The sequence below is a fragment of the Rutidosis leptorrhynchoides genome, chromosome 7 (genome assembly GCF_046630445.1).
Source record: "Rutidosis leptorrhynchoides isolate AG116_Rl617_1_P2 chromosome 7, CSIRO_AGI_Rlap_v1, whole genome shotgun sequence".
In the NCBI taxonomy this organism is placed as follows: domain Eukaryota; kingdom Viridiplantae; phylum Streptophyta; class Magnoliopsida; order Asterales; family Asteraceae; genus Rutidosis; species Rutidosis leptorrhynchoides.
This window is the reverse complement of record NC_092339.1, coordinates 10,196,921-10,222,411: the sequence shown is the minus strand read 5'-3', so window position 1 is coordinate 10,222,411 and position 25,491 is coordinate 10,196,921. Positions and strand designations below refer to the sequence as shown.

At 32.6% G+C, this 25,491-nt stretch overlaps 1 protein-coding gene, 1 long non-coding RNA gene and 1 pseudogene across 2 annotated transcripts; all 3 read right to left on the bottom strand.

Moving 5' to 3' along the window:
• LOC139858931 (uncharacterized) overlaps positions 1–2,480 on the bottom strand; it is a 313,467-nt pseudogene extending 310,987 nt beyond the window's left edge.
• A 12,146-nt stretch (positions 2,481–14,626) lies between these two features.
• On the bottom strand, positions 14,627–15,837 carry LOC139858930 (uncharacterized). The gene is made up of 3 exons (XM_071847761.1): positions 15,580–15,837; positions 15,210–15,434; positions 14,627–15,050 (listed from the first exon to the last, which is right to left on the bottom strand). Exons 1-3 carry the CDS (start codon positions 15,768–15,770, stop codon positions 14,627–14,629), a joined length of 840 nt encoding a protein of 279 aa, XP_071703862.1. The 5' UTR covers positions 15,771–15,837.
• A 2,928-nt stretch (positions 15,838–18,765) lies between these two features.
• On the bottom strand, positions 18,766–19,688 carry LOC139857066 (uncharacterized). The gene is made up of 3 exons (XR_011762336.1): positions 19,619–19,688; positions 19,433–19,537; positions 18,766–18,872 (listed from the first exon to the last, which is right to left on the bottom strand). It is a non-coding gene; the product is annotated as an uncharacterized lncRNA (long non-coding RNA).
• Positions 19,689–25,491: the final 5,803 nt, after the last annotated feature.

Below are 25,491 nucleotides of genomic sequence, written 5' to 3'. Positions count from 1 at the left end.
CCCGCGAGTCGCGGGGATTTACCCTCCAAACTCCGCGAGTCGCGGAGCCTTTTTTTTTTTTTTTATATATATAATCATTAACTTTTGAAACAATTAAGTACTTAATTTTAAAATTTTGTTTCCCTTGTTATTTAGGACGAGGTCGTTTCGGATCGATGTCCTAGTCCGTCCCTCGACAAAATTTTAAAATTTGTCTTTTTGTAGCGATTGTTTTAAAAGCTAAGATTTTTGGGTTTTTTCAATGTTTTTGGCATACTCTAATTTAATAAGGTTAAAAATAATGATAATAAAAATTCTCGTCCCTCCCTCGGGTAAAGCAATTTCGGTTCAAAGACCTAATCTTCAACTTACGATGAATTTTAAAAATCATATTCTTAACTTAATGAGATAAAGTAAATTTTTGTTTTTAAATTCACACAACTTAAATATAAAATTCAAAATTATTATTAAAAATTCACACCAAACTTAAAATTTGAAATGCATAAAATTAAAAATTTATATTTTAAAAATTCACACCAACTTAATTTAAAAATTCATAAATTCATATCAAACTTATATTAATTTTTCAAATATTTACAATTTTAAATATATTGTTTTTGCAAAATTTACAATATTAATTTAAGATTTAAATATTAATTTTAAAAACATGGTAAAAATAAATTTAAAAATCTTTTTGTCTTTTTATCCCACTTTAATCAATCAAATATTATCAAAAATATGCGCCCCTCTTTTCGGTAAAGTTATTTCGGTTCCAAGACCTAATTTAACTCATGACGAATTTTTGAAATATTTAGGGTTGATTGATTAAAGATATTTATACCTTAAGAATAAACGTTAAATTTCGCAGTGATGTAATAAATTTTTGAATGATATCAATAATTTCGGTCGCCAAACCTAATTTTATTCAATACCAATTTAATACTTTTTAGCGAACAAATTAGCGTTTATTATCAAAAGGTTAAAAATAAAAATAAAAATAAAAACTGTACAGACATACCTGTGAAATAGATTTCTTAGTTATATGATCTATCCCATTCATAAGATAGTCGGTTTAATTGGTTTTCCATGGCTACATAGGCGTAACCTCGAGCATTCAGTGTCTTTTCTTCTAAACATATGAACGGTCCGTCTCTGCATAAAGTAACAAATTCGGTATTTGAATAGGTTTGATTATTGGAACATTTACCTCCATGTGACCATTTTCCGCATTTGTGACATCTTTCTAGGTGTCGTGCTCTTCTTTTCGCTGCGGATTTTGATTTTCCTTTACCAAATTGTAACTTATTATCTTCGCATCTGGATTCTTTTCTAACTCCGTCCATTCTTTCTCTGATTACTGATACTATTTCACTCGGTAGTATGTCATTATTACGTTTAGTAATCAAAGCGTGTAGCATTAGACCATGGTTTAGTTCACAGGCAGTCTTCATTTTGTAAAAACCTAAAAAAATAAAAATTCAGAATGGGGGGAGAAGACTAGTTCTTTAGGGTCTGCTAGGGAAAGACCATTCGTGTTCCATTTTCGAGAACTACACGAAAACAGACAATCTAACTCTAACAGAAATACATATTATCCTTTAAAGACTTGATTCTCCCTACACTTAGTTAGCTGTGGTGTCGAAATTGTGATTAACTTCGTTGTCGACTTCCATCGGACCATGTATGTAATGTTTAACTCTGTGACCATTAACTTTAAATTCAATCCCATTTGAATTTATTAATTCTATCGTTCCGTATGAGAAAACTCTTTTGACTATGAATGGTCCAGACCATCTTGATTTCAATTTTCCAGGAAATAGCTTGAATCGTGAATTGAAAAGAAGAACTCTGTCTCCTTCTTTAAATTCTTTTGAACTTCTGATTCTTTTATCATGCCATTTCTTCGTTCTTTCTTTATAGATTAACGAATTTTCGTATGCTTCATGTCTTAATTCTTCTAATTCGTTTAGTTGACTTAATCGTAGACGTCCGGCTTCATGTAAATCAAGATTACATGTTTTCAAAGCCCAAAATGCTTTGTGTTCAATTTCTACTGGAAGATGACATGCTTTTCCATAAACAAGTCTAAAAGGTGTGGTTCCAATTGGAGTTTTGTAGGCTGTTCTAAAAGCCCAGAGTGCATCCTCCAATTTAATGGACCATTCCTTCGGATTTGATCCTACGGTTTTCTCTAGAATACGTTTTAAAGCTCGGTTGGTATTTTCAACTTGTCCACTTGTTTGTGGATGATATGCGGTGGAGATTTTATGAGTTACTCCATATCTTTTAAGAACTTTCTCAAGTTGATTATTACAGAAATGAGTACCCCGATCACTTATTAAAGCTTTCGGTGTTCCAAACCTTACAAAAAGACGTTTTAAAAAGTTGACTACAACTCGTGCATCGTTAGTTGGGAGAGCTTGTGCTTCCGCCCATTTAGATACATAATCAATGGCTACGAGTATATATAGATTATTATTAGATTTTGGAAATGGACCCATAAAGTCAATACCCCAAATGTCAAATACTTCACATACTTGGATGACATTTTGTGGCATTTCATCACGTTGACTTATTTTTCCGGCCCTTTGACATGCATCACAGGATTTGCAAAGAAGGTGTGCGTCTTTGTAAATTGTAGGCCAATAGAATCCAGCTTCATAAACTTTTCTTGCTGTTAGTTGAGGCCCATAATGCCCTCCTGTTGGTCCTGTGTGACAATGGTTTAATATTTTACTAGCTTCATCTCCAAATACACATCGGCGTATTATTCCATCGGGACAACTTTTAAACAAATGTGGATCTTCCCAGAAATAGTGTTTTATATCACTGAAGAATTTCTTTCGTCTTTGGTACGATAATCCTTTTTCAAGGAATCCACAAACTAAGTAGTTTGCATAGTCTGCAAACCATGGGATTTCTTTATAATCTATCTTCAATAGATATTCATCAGGAAAGTTGTCTTGTATGGCTGATTCATTTAGAACTTCTAATTCGGGATTTTCAAGACGAGAAAGATGATCAGCGGCGAGATTTTCTGCTCCTCTTTTATCTCGGATTTCAATATCAAACTCTTGTAAGAGTAAGATCCAACGGATTAATCTTGGTTTAGCATCTTGTTTTGAAAATAAGTATCTAAGAGCAGAATGGTCGGTATAGACTACCGTTTTTGCTAGAACGAGATATGATCGAAATTTGTCAAAAGCAAAGACAATAGCAAGGAGTTCTTTTTCAGTAGTTGTATAGTTCGTTTGTGCTCCTTGTAACGTCTTACTAGCATAATATATAGGTTGAAATCGTTTTTCAATCCTTTGTCCTAAAACGGCTCCCATTGCAAAATCACTTGCATCGCACATTAGTTCAAATGGTAGATTCCAATTTGGTGTTATCATGATCGGCGCATTAGTGAGTTTCTCTTTAAGAATATTAAAAGATTTGATACACTCATCTGAAAAGATGAATGGCGCATCCTTTTCTAGGAGTTTATTCATAGGAGTGGCAATTTTAGAAAAATCTTTTATGAAACGTCGGTAAAAACCGGCATGCCCTAGAAAACTCCTAACTCCTCTAACATTGGTGGGATGTGGAAGTTTAGCAATTACATCTACTTTAGCTCTATCCACTTCAATTCCTTCTTTTGAAATTTTATGTCCAAGAACGATGCCTTCTTTAACCATGAAATGGCATTTCTCCCAATTAAGTACTAGATTTGATTTTTCGCATCTAATTAGCATTCGTTCCAGATTAATTAGACATGATTTAAATGTATCACCGAAGACTGAAAAGTCATCCATGAATACTTCCATGCATTCTTCTATCATGTCGTGAAAAATCGCCATCATGCACCTTTGAAAGGTTGCAGGGGCGTTACAAAGTCCAAATGGCATGCGTTTGTAAGCAAAAGTACCATAAGGGCACGTGAATGTGGTTTTCTCTTGATCCTCGGGTGCTATTGGAATTTGAAAATATCCGGAAAATCCATCTAGAAAACAATAGTAGCTATTTCCGGCTAATCTTTCCAACATTTGATCTATGAAAGGTAAGGGAAAGTGATCCTTTCTGGTGGCGTCATTTAATTTTCTATAATCAATACATACACGCCATCCTGTTACAGTCCTAGTAGGAATAAGCTCATTTTTCTCATTTGTAATGACAGTCATGCCACCCTTCATAGGCACGCATTGAACTGGGCTTACCCATGGACTATCAGAGATTGGATATATCAAACCTGCATCTAGCAGTTTAATAATCTCTTTCTTAACTACATCTTGCATATTAGGATTTAGTCTTCGTTGGCGTTGCACATACGTTTTATGACCTTCTTCCATAAGGATTTTATGTGTGCAATACGAAGAACTTATTCCTTTAATATCATGAATCTTCCATGCAATGGCTGGTTTATGAGCTTTCAACACAGAAATGAGTTGTGATTTCTCATTTTTAGTAAGAGAAGACGATATTATTACAGGTAATTCAGATTCACCATGTAAATAAGCGTATTCCAAATGGTTTGGAAGTGGCTTTAACTCTAATTTCGGAGGTTCTTCTATCGATGATTTATATCGATATCTGTCTTCTTCTTTTAGCATTTGAATTTCTTCTGTTGTTGGTTCATATCCATTAGCTATAAGTGTAGCTAACATTTCAGCTTCATCAATTGGTTCATTACCTTCTCCTAAAGAACATTCTCCTGTTCCTTGTAATTCTGGAAATTCTTCTAATAATTCTGCATGTGCATCTATAGTTTGAATATAATAACATGTATCATCTGCAAATTGTGGTTGTTGCATTGCTCTATCAACTAAAAAGGTAACACTCTCATCCTCTATACTTAGGGTCAGTTTCTTACCGAACACGTCTATCATTGCTTTAGCCGTGTTTAAGAATGGTCTTCCTAATATGAGAGGAACTTGAGAATCTTCTTCCATGTCCAAAACAACAAAATCTACTGGAAATACTAAAGTACCAACTTTAACTAGCATGTTCTCCATTATCCCTCTAGGATATTTTATTGATCTATCGGCTAGTTGTATGCTTATTCTTGTTGGTTTCAATTCTCCAAGGTCTAGTTTAGTGTATAGTGAATACGGCATTAGATTTATACTAGCACCTAAGTCTGCCAATGCTTCTATTGAACTAAGACTACCCAGAAAACATGGAATTGTGAAACTTCCTGGATCAGATAGTTTTTCTGGTATCTTATTCAACAGCACTGCTGAACAATTAGCATTCATAGTAACAGCCGAGAGTTCTTCCATTTTCTTTCTATTTGAGATTAGATCTTTCAAGAATTTAGCATATCTTGGCATTCCTGAAATCACATCAATGAAAGGAAGATTTACATTTATCTGTTTAAACATATCCAAGAATTTGGATTGCTCGGCTTCAAGTTTTTCTTTCTTCATTTTACTCGGGTAAGGAAGTGGTGGTTGGTATGGTTTAACATAAGGTTTAGCCTTAACTGTGTTATCTTCATTAACTTTCTCAACTACCGGTTCTTTTTCTTTATCTTGATCAGGTTGTGGTTCTTGTGGAGTAGGAATAGTTTCATCAGAAGTTACAGGTATTTCAGGTGGTTTAAGTGTTGTACCACTTCTTGTGGTAATGACTTTAGCTGTTTCATTCCGGGGTTTAGCATTTGTATCGCTAGGTAGACTTCCCGGTTTTCTTTCACCTATTAACCTTGCTAGGTTACTTACTTCTTGTTCCAGATTTTGAATAGAAGCTTGTTGATTTCTAAATGCTTGAGCATTTTGTTCATTGGTTTGTTTTTGAGATGTGAAAAACTGCGTTTGAGTTTCAACTAGCTTCGTCATCATATCTTCTAAATTCGGCTTTTTATCATCGGTTTGTTGTGGTGGTTTGTTTTGAAAATTCGGTCTTTGCTGATTGTAATTGCTATTAGATACTTGTTGATTGGTAGGACCTTGTTGGTTGTTGTATGGAATATTTCGGTTATAATTCTGGTTTTGATTGTAAATCGGTCTTGGCGGTTGATAATTATTCTGATAATTATTTCCAGGCCTTTGGTTTATGTATGAAATATTCTCTCTTTGTTCCATTGTTAATTCAATACTGAGACAATCTTTTGTCAAATGTGGTCCTCCACACTGCTCACAACTAATTCGTATTGAGTGAATATCTTTAGTCATCTTTTCCATTCGTCTCTCCACAGCATCTATCTTTGCGGAAATGGAATCTAAGTCATGGCTAGAATCGGCTCTAGCTGCTTTAGATGATCTAATGATATCTTTTTCTTGGTGCCACTCATGTGAGTGGGAAGCAGTATTATCAATAATTTTGTAAGCATCAGTTTCGGTTTTCTTCATAATAGAACCACCAGCTGCTATATCTATGTCTTTCCTTGTAGTGATGTCGCATCCTTGGTAGAATATTTGTACTATTTGACAGGTGTCTAAACCATGTTGCGGACATCCTCTTAACAACTTTCCATATCTAGTCCATGCCTCATATAGAGTTTCATTTGGTTTCTGTGTGAACGTAACAATTTCTGCTTGAAGTCTTACGGCTTTAGATGCAGGAAAGAATTGTTTAAGAAATTTGTCAACTAAAACATCCCATGTATCAATCGCCCCTTCAGGTAACGATTCCAACCAATCTTTGGCTTCTCCCTTTAAAGTCCAGGGAAATAACATGAGATATATCTGTTCATCCTCCACTTCTCGGATTTTAAATAGTGTGCAGATCCTATTAAAGGTACGTAGATGTTCATTTGGATCTTCCTTCGGCGCACCACTAAATTGGCATTGATTAGTCACCATGTGTAGAATTTGTCCTTTGATTTCATAATCTGGCGCATTAATGTCTGGATGAGTAATTGCGTGACCTTGGCCAGTGCGTTTAGCTCTCATTCGGTCTTCCATACTTAAAGGTTCCAGATTCTCCATAATTGAATTTGTTGAATCGGTATCACTAGATGATTCTGATTTAATGGTTCGTTCCTCAACAATCTCTGTTTGAATGATTGGTGGTTCCGGAGGAAAGTTTAGTGGTTCAGGATCTACGAACCGTTCCTGAATATTCTCCGGATTCTCAATTGTGAGGTCGGGTTCAAAAAATGGATTATCGGAAATTTGAACTGAAGTACTTGGTCTACTAGATGACGATTCTAAAGAAAAATTAACGGCGGTTATATTTGCTAAATGTCTTGATCTAGTTACAGGTGGTGAACGTACAAAAGGTGGTGAACGTCTTGCTCGGTGCATTCACTGAATATCCTATTAGTTTTTAAAAGGAAATAAAAATTATAATAAGTTATCCAATCAATAGACTTTTCTGATTTTGCCCACGTTTCGAATAGCCAAAAGATGCAGCAGAGGGGCAGGATTCGTTTGGTCTCAATATAATTGAGGACTGTTTGGCTCCAATAACCCGGTCCACGTACAAATCCAACTATTACTACGAACCAGAAAATTTTGATGTCTATTAATTTAACCACTTAAAATAAATTTTCGTAATTTTAAGAAATTTAGATAAGAAGTAGAATAAATTCTAAGTCCTAAAACTAGAATAGCGAGAAATAAGAGAGAAAAAGAGTTCGTCGAAAAAGGTCGAAAAAGAAAAATGGTTGAAAAATAAAAGGTGACGGAAAAATAAAAGAAACTTATAAAACTTAAAAATACTTGACTAACCTAACCTTATTACTACAACTAACTTAAAATTATAATCGCAAATTGAAATTACTAATTGTAATGATAATTGATACATAGTAAAAGGTGTCTAAAAATATTAAAGCTTACAAGAAAAACTAAATCCCAAATGGAAATAACTTAAAAAGAAACTAAAACTTAAAAAGGCGTCGCAAAATTCTAAAGCACCTAAATCTTAGTCTAAAGAAAAAGCACTTAAGGAATTCTACGGCAAAGCCTAAAAATCTAGAAGTAAAAATAATTATGGCAAAAACTATGAATTAAAACTAAATATGAGCTAAAAATACAAAAGTTACGCTAAAACGATTAAAAAGGGACAAAATATAAAAATATACAAAAAGTTGTAAAAAGTACAATTTTTATAAAAATATTATTTTTATATTATTTATTTTATTAAACTATTAATTTTATAATTTAATAAAACTAATTAAACTAAAATATAAATTAAATAAAACTTAAATTAAAATAAAACTTAATTATAATATTAATAATAATTAGGGTTATAATAATAATAATTAATAATTAACCGTAATTAATGCTGAATTAGGGTTTTTGTCGGCGTGTCAGAAAGTCTCCGCGACTTGCGGTATTTAATGCTTCAAACCCCGCGACTCGCGGGGTTCAGAAATTCAGTTGACAGATTTAATCTTCGACGCGTTTTTTCTTTATTTATTTATTTTTATTTTCTGTTTTCTGTTTTTTCTATAAATAAAAGATATTTAATAAAACTTATATTTTTATAAATTAAAATAGAAATAAAGAAACTTATAAAACTTAAATATTTAACAAAATCTAAAAAAATACTTTATATTTTTGTTTTTCTTTTTATATTTTTGAATAATTAAAACGTATTTTTACAAAAACGAATTTTAATAAAAGTAAGCTAATTTTTTTTTTTTTTTTTTATATTATTAGCGTTGCGCTTCCGGCGTTTAAGAGTGTTCCCCGGCAGCGGCGCCAAAAATAACTTGATGTTATGCGAGGTGTATATAAAATAGCTTATATTTTACTAGGAAAAACTATTAAATACGATACAATTTTACACAAGATATTTATTTATTTATAGAATGTATATACTTAAACCTTGCTACAACACTTATAGGCAGTGTACCTAATCGTACAGTAGTGTAGTTTTTAGTAAGTCCGGTTCGTTCCACAGGGAAATCTTTAAACAAAGCTCAACGCTATATTAGTTTACTTTTATAAAAATACAAATATATATATAAGTAATATTATTATTATAAAAGGGGGGTTTTTACCGTTTAATGACCGGTTTGTCGATTTTAAAACTTTAGTCGCAGTTAAAACCAAATGTAAAATATTAAATAAATAAAAGACTTAAATTAAAGCGTAAAGTAAATAACGATAATGAAATTGCGAATAATAAAAGTGCGATAAAATAAACTTGCGATAATTAAAAAGTACGATAATTAAAAGTGCGATTAAATAACAATAACAATAAAAATGCGATAATTAGAAGTGCAATTAAATATAAAATAAAGGAAATTAAATATGAAATAAAAGAATTATGCTTATTTAAACTTCCGTAATCATGATGTTTGACGTGTTGATTTTAGTTTTATGCCCATGGGTTAATTGTCCTTTGTCCTGGATTATTTAATATGTCCGTCTGGTTTTTGTCCATAACAGTCCATCAGTCATAAATATAAAGTGCGAGTGTCCTCGTCAAATTATTATTATACCCGAAGTTAAATATTCCAACTAATTGGGGATTCGAATCGTAACAAGGTTTTAATACTTTGTTCAATGAATACACCAGGTTATCGACTGCGTGTAAACCAAGGTTTTACTACTTTGTTAACAATTACACCAATTACCCTTGAATGTAATTTCACCTCTGTTTTAATAATTCTAGTGGCTATTAATCCATTCCCGTGTCCGGTTAAATGAACGATTATTCGTACATATAAATACCCCGCCCATCGTGTCCGATCGAGTGTGTATGGTAATTTATAGGGACGCCCAATTGTAAATCTTTATATTAACATTAACAAACTATCATTTAGTTAAACAAATATAAAGCCCATTAATAGCCCATAGTCTAATTTCCACAAGTGTCGTTCTTTTGTCCAAACCCCAATTATGGTACAAAGCCCAATTACCCAATTTTAGTAATTAGCCCAACATCATGATTACTTCATTTTAAATAAGCATAATAATAACTTAGCTACGAGACATTAATATAAAAAGGTTGAACATAACTTACAATGATTAAAAATAGCGTAGCGTTACACGGACAGAATTTCGACTTACACCCTTACAACATTCGCTAACATACCCTTATTATTAGAATTATAATTAAAATTAAAATATAAATTATAAATATAAATATAAATTTTACGTATGAATGAGGAAGAAAAAGATGATGATTTTTGATCAGAATTCGGTTTGCTTTATAGGGGGTTTTTCATTTTGGGGCTCCGCGACTCGCGGTTAAAACCTCTTCAAACTCCGCGAGTCGCGGAGGATGAATTTACAGCTCACACCCTTGGAGTCTTTCTCTGCCGACGGTTTTTAATATATATATAATATATATATAATTAATATAATTAATTATATATTATATTATATTTATATACATAGTTAACTTGTAATTTTTAGTCCGTTGCGTCGAGCGTTAAGAGTTGACTCTGGTCCCGGTTCCGGATTTTCGAACGTCCTTGCGTACAATTTAATATCTTGTACTTTGCGTTTTGAATCTTGTACTCTTGTAATTTCGAGACGTTTCTTATCAATAATTGGAACCTTTTTGATTGTCTTTTGTACTTTTGAGCTTTTTGGTCGTTTGCGTCTTCAATTCGTCGAATCTGTCTTTTGTCTTCACCTTTTATTATTTAAACGAATATCACTTGTAAATAGAACAATTGCAACTAAAAGCTTGTCTTTTTTGAGGAATAATGCTATGAAATATATGTTCGTTTTTAGCATTATCAAGAGTACACATACATCAACAACACTAGTCACTCCAAATACATGCAAGAAACAAACACATGGCTAGTTTAACACACTAACCAATAGCTAGCTAGCCAGCCACACAACCAGATTATATTATTATAGGTTCATATTATGATCCCGTAGTTTTGCAGCAAACTTAACAGAGTAAGAGTACACAAACATCGAAACAACAATTCAGCAACGGACACGGGTAAAGCAGCAGCAGCCATATCCTAATTATTAGAGCACCAGGAGTCGATGCAATTTTTCACCGTCGAAGGAATTTAACGCCGGCAACGGTGGTTTCGTCGACTCCGGTTCGGCATTAAATGAGTTTAACGGTGGCCACCGTTACCCACCCGACGTTTCTACTTCTTTTTCCTTTTTTTTCTTTTCTTTCTTTTTTCCTTTTGTTATTTGATGTTGTTGCTGTGTATTTTTTGACTTTTGCAGGTGCGTTTCAGTTAGGAAGAAGAAGAATACGGAGTAAATAATTAGTATAAATAATAAATAATTAGGTTTAAAGATTGGTTTCACTGTAGCAATGTAGCAAAATACGGTTTCACTGTAGCAAATAGTGTTTTACTGTAGCAAATTGTGTTTTACTGTAGCAAAGTAATTTTTACTGTAGGAAAGTCGTTTTTTACTTGTACATATATATATACATACATATAATTGTTCATGAATCGTCGAGAGTAGTCAAAGGTAATTGTATATATGTAACAGTTCTAAAATTTTGAGACTCAATCTAACAGACTTTGTTTAACGTGTTAAAATAATAAATCGTATAGAGAATTAGTTTAAATAAGTCAAAAATTTTCGGGTCATCACATCTTGGAAACGCAAGTGTTGTCATAACAGGGGGACGAGCTCTTAAAAGTGCTGAAAACTTTAAATTGATTGAAAAACTTGCTCAAAAACTTGGTGCAGCAGGTTTGCATTCTCAATCATGGACTCAATCATGGTTCTACAATTGTATGCTTCAATCTTCAAGGTTATCAATTCAAATGGGTATTGAGACAAGAAAACAACAAGATAAAACCAAACTTATCAGTCTCAGGTGGATGGGGCGTGTTTGTGAGAGAGAATGTATTAAAGCCAGTTAATGAATGTGCAATAACCTACAATCTTGATGAATATTGCTTTTATGTGTTAGATGTTTCTCCGAATTAGGGAATTTAAAGACAATGAATTATGTTATTCTGCAATTTTCCCGCCAACAAGCAGAATATGTAAATTAATATTTGTATTTGGCATGACTTAACTTATTTCTATAATTCTATCCATCTTTTGTATGATATATGACATGCCGTTTGTGTTAAACAATATCTGTATTCATTTACATCACTTATATTATAAACAACCATTCTAACTAAATACTTTTAAACTTTATGCTGTAAATTTGTCTTTTAATTAACCCGTGATTTCAGGGGTATCTTGACTAGTTATGGCGAAAAGACACAACTCTTCATAAATTTGTGTAACTTTTAATGAAATTGTGTGACTTCATTAAATGTTGTAACCATTGTACATTTACACCAAAACGTGTGACATTTCATGAAAACCTTTACACCAAAGTTGTAACCTTTCATGGTGAAAAGTTACAACCTTTCATACTCTATATATAAAGGATTCATGTCTCAATTACAAATGATGAGATGATGGAAAATTGAACATTCTCAAAATAAATAAAACTCTTCGTTCTTTGACTTCCAATTTTAAATTGTCTATATTGGAGTCGTGCATTTGTCTTATCCCAATAAGGATGTTGTGTAACCCATAGGCAATATATAGGATCGAAATACCTTATTGCGAAAATGATTTCACGATTCAAAGGTTTAAATATTTTGTTGATTCGATTCGGGAACCCTATTTTCTGTTGCTGCCACGAAGAACACTCTCGCGTGCACAAGTGTCTACGTACGTGCGTAAGAGTAGGATTTGACTTACGTGCGCAAGACCATAGACGTACGTGCGTGAGTGACATTTTGAAATCCGTGCGAAAGTTATAGACATCTCTGCGCAAGGGCTAAACTTACGTGCGTAAGTCTTGAACAGAAGATTTACAAAATTCTTCACCGTGTTCGATTCCGCAATGGCTACCCAAAACCAAACACTTAGTGTGCAAAACATGTTACTAAATGGTGCTGGAAGTGGGGAATTAGAATAGAGGTCCCAAGTTGTCGAGTTGAAATGATTACCACTGCTGTTGCAAATGGCCGCGTCTCGGCAGTTTGGTGACAAGCATGTCCTGTCTCGAAAGGAACCGTATAATATGATAGTCAACGGTTGAAATTCGGGTCAAAGTTGGATAAAATCGGGTCAAAATATGTCAAAAATCGGAAAAGCCAGGAATGTGGGTAAAATGGGTCAAATATGCCGTATTTTAGTTTAAATTGTTTTGTATTAGATTCACGGTGATGGCGTTTATAGGTAAAAATTAGTCAATTAAAGTTTTTGGGTTTAAAATATGTGTACATTTATATACTTGTATATATTTAAAAGTCAACTTTGATCAATGTCCGTCTCGACTTCCATCTCGAACGTATCGACCTATTTTGGGAGCCGGCTGTCTCGACCCCGTCTCACGTCTTTTGTAACCTTGCTACCGACACCGGAAACCTAGATTTAGACATAAATGGTATAGATCCAAAACTATGGTAGATTATTAAGATTGGGAGGATCTCTTGCACCTCTTAGTAGTCTAACTGAACTGGTGAGCAGAAGCAAGACACATTGATGAGAAGAAAGCCTACTCCATTCTGACTTGGTGACTTCCACGTGAGATCTTTCATCGGTTTAGAAAGTATAAGACAGCCAAGACTATATGGGATGCCTTAGAGAAGAGACATGAGGGAAATGCTTCTGTCAAGTTGGTTGATGAAGGCGAAAGCTTTAAGGAAGGCTTTTGAGAATTTTGCAAGTGTGAGAAACCAGAGCTTGCATGGGATGATCGAGAGATACTATCACTTACTAAGTAAGAATCACTATTATGTTTTAACCAGATAAACATATGCTTATAGGTTCATATTATGTTGTGTCGTTCAGACAACTTAACAGAGTCAGGGCCGGCTAAGGCTATGGGCGAAGCGGGCAACAGCCCGGGGCATCACACGGTTAGGGGCATCATTTCGAAAAAAATTATTAATACCTATATTTTAAACCTCATAAAGATATATGTTTGCGAAACTGTTGGGGGCATTTTATAATCATTTCGCCCGGGGCATGCAAAAACTTTGACTAAAGTTTGACCGGCCCTGAACAGAGTACACATACATCAACAACACTAGTCACTCCAAATACATGCAAGAAACAAACACATGGCTAGTTTTACACACTAACCAATAGCTAGCTAGCCAGCCACACAACCAGATTATATTATTATAGGTTCATATTATGATCCCGTAGTTTTGCAGTAAACTTAACAGAGTAAGAGTATACAAACATCGAAACAACAATTCAGCAACGGACACGGGTAAAGCAGCAGCAGCCATATCCTAATTATTAGAGCACCAGGAGTCGATGCAATTTTTCACCGTCGAAGGAATTTAACGCCGGCAACGGTGGTTTCGTCGACTCCGGTTCGGCGTTAAATGAGTTTAACGGTGGCCACCGTTACCCACCCGACGTTTCTACTTCTTTTTCCTTTTTTTTCTTTTCTTTCTTTTTTCCTTTTGTTATTTGATGTTGTTGCTGTGTATTTTTTGACTTTTGCAGGTGCGTTTCAGTTAGGAAGAAGAAGAATACGGAGTAAATAATTAGTATAAATAATAAATAATTAGGTTTAAAGATTGGTTAAAAAATTGGCCAAATTAGTGGGCTTACATTTATTTTTATAGTTGGGCTAAATTCTCTTTAAATATTTATAATTTATAATTATAAATATTACTAACTAAAAGTATTATTTATTTTTATAGTTTATAATTAATAATCATATTAAATAAATAAATAATAGATAAAAGTATAAAAAAAAAAATAAGTTAAATAATATTATTAAAAGTATTAAAAAAATAATTAAATAATTATTTAACACTGAGATTTAACACCATTTCCCCTGTTTTGGCCTCACGACTCCCTGTGCTCTTATACTTCATCCTTCTCTTCTTCTTCAACTTGGGATTATCGTTATCTGGTGATGCTTTAGATTTGTTGTCAAGTTTCTTAAGTTCAAGACGTCCCATAAGAGGTCTCATTCCCCGTGCTTTAAAATAGTTCTTCCTTTTCTTCTTCTTATCGTTATCTGGTGATGCTTTAAATTTGTTGTCAAGTTTCTTAAGTTCAAGACATCCCATTCCCCGTGCTTTAAAATAGTTGTCAACTTCCCGGGCAAGTTCCGAGGGGAGGTTATTTAATTGACCACGTAGATATTCAAATCTTTCGAAAACTTCCTTACTACCTTTGCCTTTATTATTCCTTGCTTTGTTCTCTATTTCTTTTTCCGGAGAGCTGACAGTGGATGTTCACAAAAACAAGTAAATAAAATCAAAATACACTTAATAAATTACGAAGTATACAATAACAAAATCAAAATCAAATACATAAGCAACCCAGGTGTTTGTTTGTGTGTGTGTGTGTGTGTGTGTGCGCGCGCGCGCATACATATACCTGGGTAAGAAACCAGTAGTAAGACTGAGTGACCAAGAGTCAACGTGTTGAATGAAGCTGTTGTTATTACAATTAGCAGCACCAACATACACATCATACAGCGACTGCAAACCTCCATAATAATAATCTCCCTTTACACGGAAGTTATAAACATCAACACCTATGCCCGCTTCTTTTAACTGGTTTCCATAAAATTTCGCTCCTTCACAACTGAAATCTGGAGGACTGGCAGGCAACAGCAAAAATATAACATATTATTATTATTATTATTAACATATAATACTAATACTAATACTAATAGTATAGATAAAAGAAGTTAGTAGTAGTCAGCTGAAACATTTAAGAATAATCAACATACACACATACATACCCTCCGGTAAGGAAAACTATCCTTTTTTCCCTTGTTGGATAATCACGCACAAGTGTGAAGTAGCAAGAAGTATGCGCTCTTCTAACCTTCAAATCACCACCGTCGAAACCAAATGCACCTGATAAACCAAATGTTTGTTTTTTTGTGCAACCCATATCAAAGGTTTGTTTGTTTGCAAGCATAATGACCATTTGCTTTGTTAATCAGAATGACCAAACACAACTGTTTTGGCTACCAAAAAAAAGGAGTAAACTGTTTTTTTTTTTTTTTTTTTTTTTTTTTTTTTTTGCTACATCCTGTTGACCATTTGGGTCACTTCTGGTTTGTTTATCACAATCACCAAAGTCAACTGTTTTGTGGGTTTGCAAGCCATGACTACTGTTTGTTTTATTTTGAACATGAATGACCTTCTGATTATTGACTTATATACTTTGACCTTTCAATTGCAGGATATGATTCTTGAGGTAAATGATAACCAAAAGGTCATTCAGACCCAAATGTTCAACATATAGTTGTAGCCAAAACAGTTGGCAACAAAAATGGGTAAGCCATCTCAGTCACTACTTTTTGGAAAATATAGGCAAACGAGATTACAACGGTACAAGAATCACTGAAATATTGCTCAGTCTGGGCATAATTCGGAAAAGGTTTGTTTTTTGTAATTTGTTACATAGTTATGTACTTGCACATGTTATGTATGATCGTTATAACGATAGATGATAAATGGTCTTATATTTTCTTACTTTGTAGTGAAGAGGACTGCAAAGTTACTAACAAAAGAGGCTTATATTTTTGACTTTAGAAGGAATTCAAGATATGTAAAATCAACAATTCTGCATTTTTTTAGGTATATTTGTGGTCGTCTCTTTTGTTCTAAGGGGTAAATGAATAGAAAAGCAACAACTTTTGGTTGCGTATCTGTTTCGTGTAACTTATTTTTGATAAGTCAGAACGAACTATCAACGATCTAAGAATTGTGGTAGCCAATTTTTCAAGAATTTTGAATCAAGTTAATGTGATTGACTAACTACTCAAAATGATGGTGTGGACTTCTCAAGTTATCTTAGCTAATGATCTTGAATCAAAAATTACAAAAGTTTGATTCTTTTTTATGGATAAACGGATAACGTCTTTCCTGTTCAGGACGTTGATGTTTGATTCTGTTTTATAATAATTTGGAAACCCAAGGTAGAAAGTCAAACCAAAGTCAGTTGCTTTTTAAATATTATTCTGCTTTTTAGATATTATTCTGCGTTGACGCATTATCTCTGCCTAGGTTTTGCAAATAAGTGACCAATTCCTTAGTTGGACCCCTCAATGATTTTTTACTTTAGAAAAGGGATATTTTTATTAAGACTAATTGCTTAGAAATGAATGCATACCCTCTGTCCCTTAGAAAGATTCGAGTCCTTTTGATTGTGATCGAGATGGATTTGTGTATGTTAATAAATTATTATAGAATAGTCCTTTGGTGTTTACGACTTACATTTACTTACTGCTTTTTTTGGTGTTTGTGCTTGTGTCCATTATGTTGTCTTATCTTAGAAACTGAACCTTTAATTTCGCAAACGGTCAGGACCATACGAGCCACCGGACCTTCCGTTTTCGAACATTTTAGCTCCGAGAATCCTAATGCTACGTGCATTGGTGGTCTTATTTCAGAAGGTGTATGTTGATCTCCGTTCATCTTATGTTCTTAGTGTAAGCTGTGGTAATGGTGGTCAAAATGTTAACTATGGTAATGTTGGTGAAAATCGTAAGCATTACTGTTACCTATCTTATTTGTCATATCTTATTTTACTTCTTTTTATTTAGATACCTTAAGTCAGGCCTTCAACAAGGGTAGGCTAAATTGAACCAGATGACCTCGACACTGGCAAGCGGATGCATGGACCACGACATGCAACCCGACAACCACAAGGGTAGGTTAAATTGAAAACAAGAGATGAATCGTATGGACGAGAAGGAAATTGCCTTTTAAGATGCTAAACAATGTATGAGACTACACTGTGTTAGAAGTGTTTTAATATTGTGTTAGAAACATGGTATGATTCAACTATTCAAGTGTACCTATTTTGAGTTCCATGTTAATTTTATTTTTATACTGTTAGTACTCATTTTTTGTTTCTAAATTAAAGGAAAGTTGTATTTGTATATGTTATAGATATGTAATAATGAGCACAAGTTTATTAGCAACTACTGTAAGTAACAAACTGACGAATGCTTTGATTAATGTTAGGATCTTATACATTCTTTAACTGTAATGTAATGTGAAAGTATATTCAAGATTCAAGATAATAAAATTAGAAACATGGTTGTATGCTCTTTTGTAGGTTGTAAATGGATCTTAAACTATTTATACATTGTCACATACATAAGGTTAAATTTATAATTTTATATCATTCGGATGTTTGATTCAAAATAACACCAAGGTATTTTCTTTTTGAAATATTATGTTATGTTTTTTGTTTTAAGCAAAACGTAATGTCTTTGCTTGATTTTTTAGTTTACAAGCATTCCATATGAAAAGCAAAGCATGACACTTAAAGTTATGTTGTTTAATTTATCAGTATTTGTTTTATGTATAGTCGTGCCAAAAAATTTCATGGGAAAATTGAGAGGAATTTTTTGATAAACTCAAAACTATTTGACTAAATTTCATACTAAGCATAACATCAAACATGTTTGCATAAGCGAAGGTGATGGCTCACGGTAGAAACTGTTTGAGAAACTCAAAATTATGAAGTAAATTTAACGATTTTTTAACTCCCGTGTAATGCACGGGCTCCAAAGTTTATTTCACGTTAAATCTGCAATTTAAAAATAAGGTTAATTTTGTAGTTAAATCTGCAATTTAAAAATAAAGTTAATTTTATAGTGATTGGAACACAAATATTGTTTGATAACGTTTTCAATTCTTATGATTTATATACTTTTGATAATGTCATCATCATTCTGTATCATGATATAACTTTTGACGTTTTAGATTTACTTAACTGAAGAGTACCCGTGCAACGCACGGGCTCTTAAATCTAGTATATGCATATAATTGAAATGGTATTAAATAATTAGGGTTAGGTTTAATAAATTAGGGTTTAATAATTAATTAAGTTTTTAATAAAACTAGGGTTTTGATTAAAGTAGTATAGTTTAAATTAGGGTTTAGGGTTTTAGTATGTATATGTATATAATGTCGTGTGACCCAAGATTTGATCAAGCTTGCTAGTAGGAAAAAGCAAGACTTCCTTTTCAGTACCCAATGTCATCAGGCCTATAACATTGTTCCGATTTCTCTGCAAGAAAACAATTCCAACAATTGGTGATATATCAACACCACGATTAGTTGTTAATCTAAATGAAAAAGAATATATAATAAAAATAAAATAAGATAAATAAACAAATAATGGAAACATACAGAGATACGGCAAGTTTTATCTAGGGGAAAAACAACAGCAACGTTATTATTATAACATATATAATAGCTAAGCTGATAAACCATTGGATCCGGATGGGATTAATTAGGGCACTCTTTTATTTGGTTTTATTAACACAAATCAGATACCAATATATGATTCAGATTGGATGATTCAAAGTAGAGTATGGAGTATAATTTGAACATAATCAATAAAATCATCAGGTCATTTTTTTAATTTAAAGATTCTTTACGTCAGATTCTTCTAATCGCTATGAGGATCTTTGATATATATATATATATATATATATATATATATATATATATATATATATATATATATATATATATATATATATATACGCCAACACAATTTGCTTTTAACCGAAACTTCAACAAAAATTTAAAAAAAAAAAACAAAAATTAAATAAAATAAAATACCTGGAGTTTCTCTTGGCAATACGATCGAACAAAATTAAGTTGAGCCTCGCGACTAAATCAATGACAGCTTCCCCATCGAGAATTGTCAACACAGATCATAATAGCCTAGAATATCAACCAACTATGTTTGATTAGCAAAATTTGTAGATATAGATCGCAGAAAAATAAAGAAAGAAAACGAATTACCTCGGCCATTGGGAATGAAATTGACCAAACGTTTTAGATTGTAAACCCTAATTAAAAAATAATAAAAAAATTGTAAACCCTAATAATCTTGCGAATGAAAATAAATTGGCCGTCGGCTTTTATCTAGATCCGCAAGCAATTTTAATTTACCTCCTTAGAAAAATCAGCAAATTACAAAATAGCCCCTAAGCAATTTTAATTTACCTCCTTAGCAAAATTTTGAGGGTCGTTTTTTTAGCAATAAAGGATGAGTTACAACCCTTTAAGATTTCGCCAGTTTTCCAAAACGATTGAAAGCATTTACCAATTTGTCTTTAACCACTTCCCAATACATCTTAAAAAATTTCATATTAAAACTATCCGGGCCTGGCGCCTTATCCCCACCACAATCTTTTACGGCCGCAAGTATTTCACTAGCGGAAAATGGTAACTCCAAACAATTCGCATCCGTATCCGACAAACTGCACGAAAGAGAAGAGGTGAACATGAAACGACAAAAACGAGATTTGAAATGTTTGAATGCTTCTTCTTTGATAATAATAGGGTTTTCGTGCCAAACACCGTTCAGATTTATTCCTCGAATATTGTTTTTATTATTGCGTCTATGAATGACCGAGTGAAAGTATTTGTCATTTTCATCACCCTCGATTGCCCATTAAATCTCGCCTTTTGTTTGAGGATATCTGACTTTTCCTTATCCTTTTGAAACCACAATTTTCGATTTTCAATCCAATCCGCCAATTCATTACTATTTAAATCCTGAGGCTCACCTTCCAATTCAATATCCGCAACCTTTTTCTTTAATTGTCCGATTTCGAGATTCAACGCATTATACTTCGGATTGCAAGTATCTTTCACGCCAAGTTCTTTTATTAATTAAAGTACGGCAGAGTTTTTTCTTCTCTTTTTTCCAGTCATCTAGATGGAGACCAAAGTGCCCACCCGTAGGACCAAGATGGAAAGCAAGCAAAATTTTGGTACATTCCGCTCCGGAAACACACATTCGAATAGTACCATCAACACATCGCCGAAAAAGGTACGGGTCCTCCCAAAATTAGTGTTTAATGTCACTAAAGAATTTCCTTCTTTTTTGATGTGACCACATTTTTTCAAGAAACCCGCCCACAAGATAATTCGCGAAGTCAACATACCATGGCTCGTCACTTGCCTCTACTTTCATGAGATGTTCATCCGGAAAATTTTCTTGAATATTAGAGTCATGAAGTGTCTCGAGATTTGGATTCTCGAGTCTAGAGAGATGATCGGCAGCCAAATTTTCAGCACCCTTCTTATCCCGGATCTCAATATCAGACTCTTGCAAAATGTGATGACCCGGAAATTTCTGACCAAATTTAAACTTAATCTTTGTATGATTAACATTTCCGACACGATAACCAAAGTCTATGAAGTTGAATCTCAAAATTTTGAACTATTCAATTACCCTTCGATTGTTCTCAACGATTCGTGAACAATTATATGTAAATAGATACATATACTATAACTTGAAAACGTAACAAAGTGTTGAGTATATGATACTGTGAATTAAAAATTATTGGTTTGATTACCTGATCGACATATTTAACTACGGAGATAAAAGATTATGTAAAACGATTGAATTAAAAGATATTTATTGAATCCCTTACGGATTATAATATTATTACGAGTCTCTGTTGTGAGGTCCACGTTGATTTAAGAAATCGTTCATTTTTAACGATATTCGAAATAAATATTAAAGTGTTTGTTTAAATAACGTAATTTAGACACATACAATAATAAGGAATATTAACTGTTGGAATTAGATATGAATAAACTTGCGATATGTATTTTAAAACGTGTTTATTAATATTGAAAATATATATTTAACAATACGATAAAATATAATATTAACTTGGTCATAAAACGAATTGTTATTATATATATATTAACAAATAACGAGAAGATGATTTATAGAAGTAAATGACCAAAACACTCAAAAGTATAAGTTATATCTCGAGTGGTATAGTTTATGGACAATTTAAGACTATATTTTGACAAAGGTACGAGTCGCGAAACGTAATGTACAAGTTTTCTCAGCGTACGAAAGGACGTTCGAAAAACCGGAACCGGGACATAAGTCGAGTGATGATGTACGACTTATCGGAACAAAAAGTACAAGTCAACTATGCATGTGAATTTAATATAATATATAATTAATTATATAAATTAAATATATTATATATATAATTAAATAATATGTTGACAAGCAAGAAAACAAACGAAAGTGAGCTGTCCAGACAGGCCATGCGATCGCATGGCATTTGCACTGAAAGCCCATGCGATTGCATGGGCATCAGATTCAGCAAACATGTATAAAAGCTCGATCGTTTCTGTTTTTTTGATGCATTCCATCCATCTCTCTCTCACACTCTTATATTTATATTTATTATTATTATTATTATTATTATTATTATTATTATTATTATTATTATTATTATTATTATTATTATTATTATTATTATTATTATTAAGATTAATATTATTATTAATCTTATTATTATTATTATTATTATTATCAGTAGTATAATAATTATTAGTATTATACATAAAATACTACGACGAGGTTATGTCTAAAAGATTTCAAAAATGGTTTACGAGCAAGCTAGAGCTAAGGAAATTATGGGTTATTGCCAAGGAGGTTATGGGTAATGTTCGGGGGTATATATGAATCAAACCTAGTGTTTATCATCTCCGTTGCGTCTACGTACTTTTCTACAATATTGAATCTCAATATTGATACGTAAGACTTATATTTTTATCTTTTATATATTAATTGTGTATCCATGTCTAGTGCTCGAGTATATATATTTATACATGCTTGTATGCTAAATTTTATCGCTAAACAGTTTATAATGAATCATGAATTAAATACATATATTACTGGTAAAAGGTATATGATATACATATTTTTGGAAAGCTAGCGAAAAATCAATAACTTTTCATTTAGATATCGAATAGTTTCGATGAACGGATTAAAAGATATGATCAACTGAATTATAATTGACGTTAATTGGAATTGCTTTTGAATCTGCAATTAATATTTAAACAACTTGTTTGTAAGATTGATAAATTGGATTTTTGAATATTACCAACCGAGTAAATGAATCCTTATATAAGGTACGTCTCGTTTTGTTGAACTATTGTCAAAATTGACTTTTTGAAACGACTTTGGATAACTTTTGTATGTCGATCTCGAGCATTAGGATTGTGATACACTATAACCTGACCTAGCTTGATAAACATTTATTGACCAACATATGTTCTCTAGGTTGAGATCTACGGTTATTTGGTAATCCGAGTTTCGGTCACATTTTGGTGAACGAATTTATATGCTGCTAAAGTGAGTTTCATTAATCCCTTTTTAATTGCTTTTGCAATCTATATTTTTGGGCTGAGAATACATGCACTTTATTTTAAACGCAATGGATACAAGTACATACTAAATTCTACACTGAGTTTGAACCGAAAATCCCTTAGCTTTGGTAACTAGTAACTGCCGGTTATAAGAACTGGTGGGCGCGAGTAGTAGTATATGGATCCATAGGGCTTGATATCCCCGTTCGAGCTAGAGCACTAGCCTTTTAACGGACGTATGTGAAATGTCCCGTTCTTATTGATTAAAAACGTTCCATATTAATTGATTTCGTTGCGAGGTTTTGACCTCTATATGAGACGTTTTTCAAAGACTGCATTCATTTTAAAACAAACCATAACCTTTATTTCATCAATAAAGGTTTAAAAAGCTTTACGTAGATTATCAAATAATGATAATCTAAAATATCCTGTTTACACACGACCATTACATAATGGTTTACAATACAAATATGCTACAACAAAATAAGTTTCTTGAATGCAGTTTTTACACAATATCATACAAGCATGGACTCCAAATCTCGTCCTTATTTAAGTATGCGACAGCGGAAGCTCTTAATAATCACCTGAGAATAAATATGCTTTAAAGGTCAACAAAAATGTTGGTGAGTTATAGGTTTAACCTATATATATCAAATCGTAACAATAGACCACAAGATTTCATATTTCAATACACATCCCATACATAGAGATAAAAATCATTCATATGGTGAACACCTGGTAACCGACATTAACAAGATGCATATATAAGAATATCCCCATCATTCCGGGACACCCTTCGGATATGATATAAATTTTGAAGTACTAAAGCATCCGGTACTTTGGATGGGGTTTGTTAGGACCAATAGATCTATCTTTAGGATTCGCGTCAATTAGGGTGTCTGTTCCCTAATTCTTAGATTACCAGACTTAATAAAAAGGGGCATATTCGATTTCGATAATTCAACCATAGAATGTAGTTTCACGTACTTGTGTCTATTTTGTAAATCATTTATAAAACCTGCATGTATTCTCATCCCAAAAATATTAGATTTTAAAAGTGGGACTATAACTCACTTTCACAGATTTTTACTTCATCGGGAAGTAAGACTTGGCCACTGGTTGATTCACGAACCTATAACAATATATACATATATATCAAAGTATGTTCAAAATATATTTACAACACTTTTAATATATTTTGATGTTTTAAGTTTATTAAGTCAGCTGTCCTCGTTAGTAACCTACAACTAGTTGTCCACAGTTAGATGTACAGAAATAAATTGATAAATATTATCTTGAATCAATCCACGACCCAGTGTATACGTATCTCAGTATTGATCACAACTCAAACTATATATATTTTGGAATCAATCTCAACCCTGTATAGCTAACTCCAACATTCACATATAGAGTGTCTATGGTTGTTCCGAAATATATATAGATGTGTCGACATGATAGGTCGAAACATTGTATACGTGTCTATGGTATCTCAAGATTACATAATATACAATACAATTTGATTAAGTTATGGTTGGAATAGATTTGTTAACAATTTTCACGTAGCTAAAATGAGAAAAATTATCCAATCTTGTTTTACCCATAACTTCTTCATTTTAAATCCGTTTTGAGTGAATAAAATTGCTATGGTTTCATATTGAACTCTATTTTATGAATCTAAACAGAAAAATTATAGGTTTATAGTTGGAAAAATAAGTTACAAGTCATTTTTGTAAAGGTAGTCATTTCAGTCGAAAGAACGACGTCTAGATGACCATTTTAGAAAACATACTTCCACTTTGAGTTTAACCATAATTTTTGGATATAGTTTCATGTTCATAATAAAAATCATTTTCTCAGAATAACAACTTTTAAATCAAAGTTTATCATAGTTTTTAATTAACTAACCCAAAACAGCCCGCGGTGTTACTACGACGGCGTAAATCCGGTTTTACGGTGTTTTTCGTGTTTTCAGGTTTTAAATCATTAAGTTAGCATATCATATAGATATAGAACATGTGTTTAGTTGGTTTTAAAATTCAAGTTAGAAGGATTAACTTTTGTTTGCGAACAAGTTTAGAATTAACTAAACTATGTTCTAGTGATTACAAGTTTAAACCTTCGAATAAGATAGCTTTATATGTATGAATCGAATGATGTTATGAACATCATTACTACCTTAAGTTCCTTGGATAAACCTACTGGAAAAGTGAAAAATGGATCTAGCTTCAACGGATCCTTGGATGGCTCGAAGTTCTTGAAGCAGAATCATGACACGAAAACAAGTTCAAGTAAGATCATCACTTGAAATAAGATTGTTATAGTTATAGAAATTGAACCAAAGTTTGAATATGATTATTACCTTGTATTAGAATGATAACCTACTGTAAGAAACAAAGATTTCTTGAGGTTGGATGATCACCTTACAAGATTAGAAGTGAGCTAGCAAACTTGAAAGTATTCTTGATTTTATGTAACTAGAACTT

Bases quoted from the DNA above. Each gene is read 5' to 3' on its own strand.
- LOC139858930 (XM_071847761.1), bottom strand. From the start codon at position 15,770: ATGGTCATTATGCTTGCAAACAAACAAACCTTTGATATGGGTTGCACA. The intron at 15,435-15,579 runs GTATGTATGTGT...GTTGCCTGCCAG, and splicing joins ATAGTTTTCCTTACCGGAGG to TCCTCCAGATTTCAGTTGTG. The intron at 15,051-15,209 runs GTATATGTATGC...ATCCACTGTCAG, and splicing joins ACTACTGGTTTCTTACCCAG to CTCTCCGGAAAAAGAAATAG.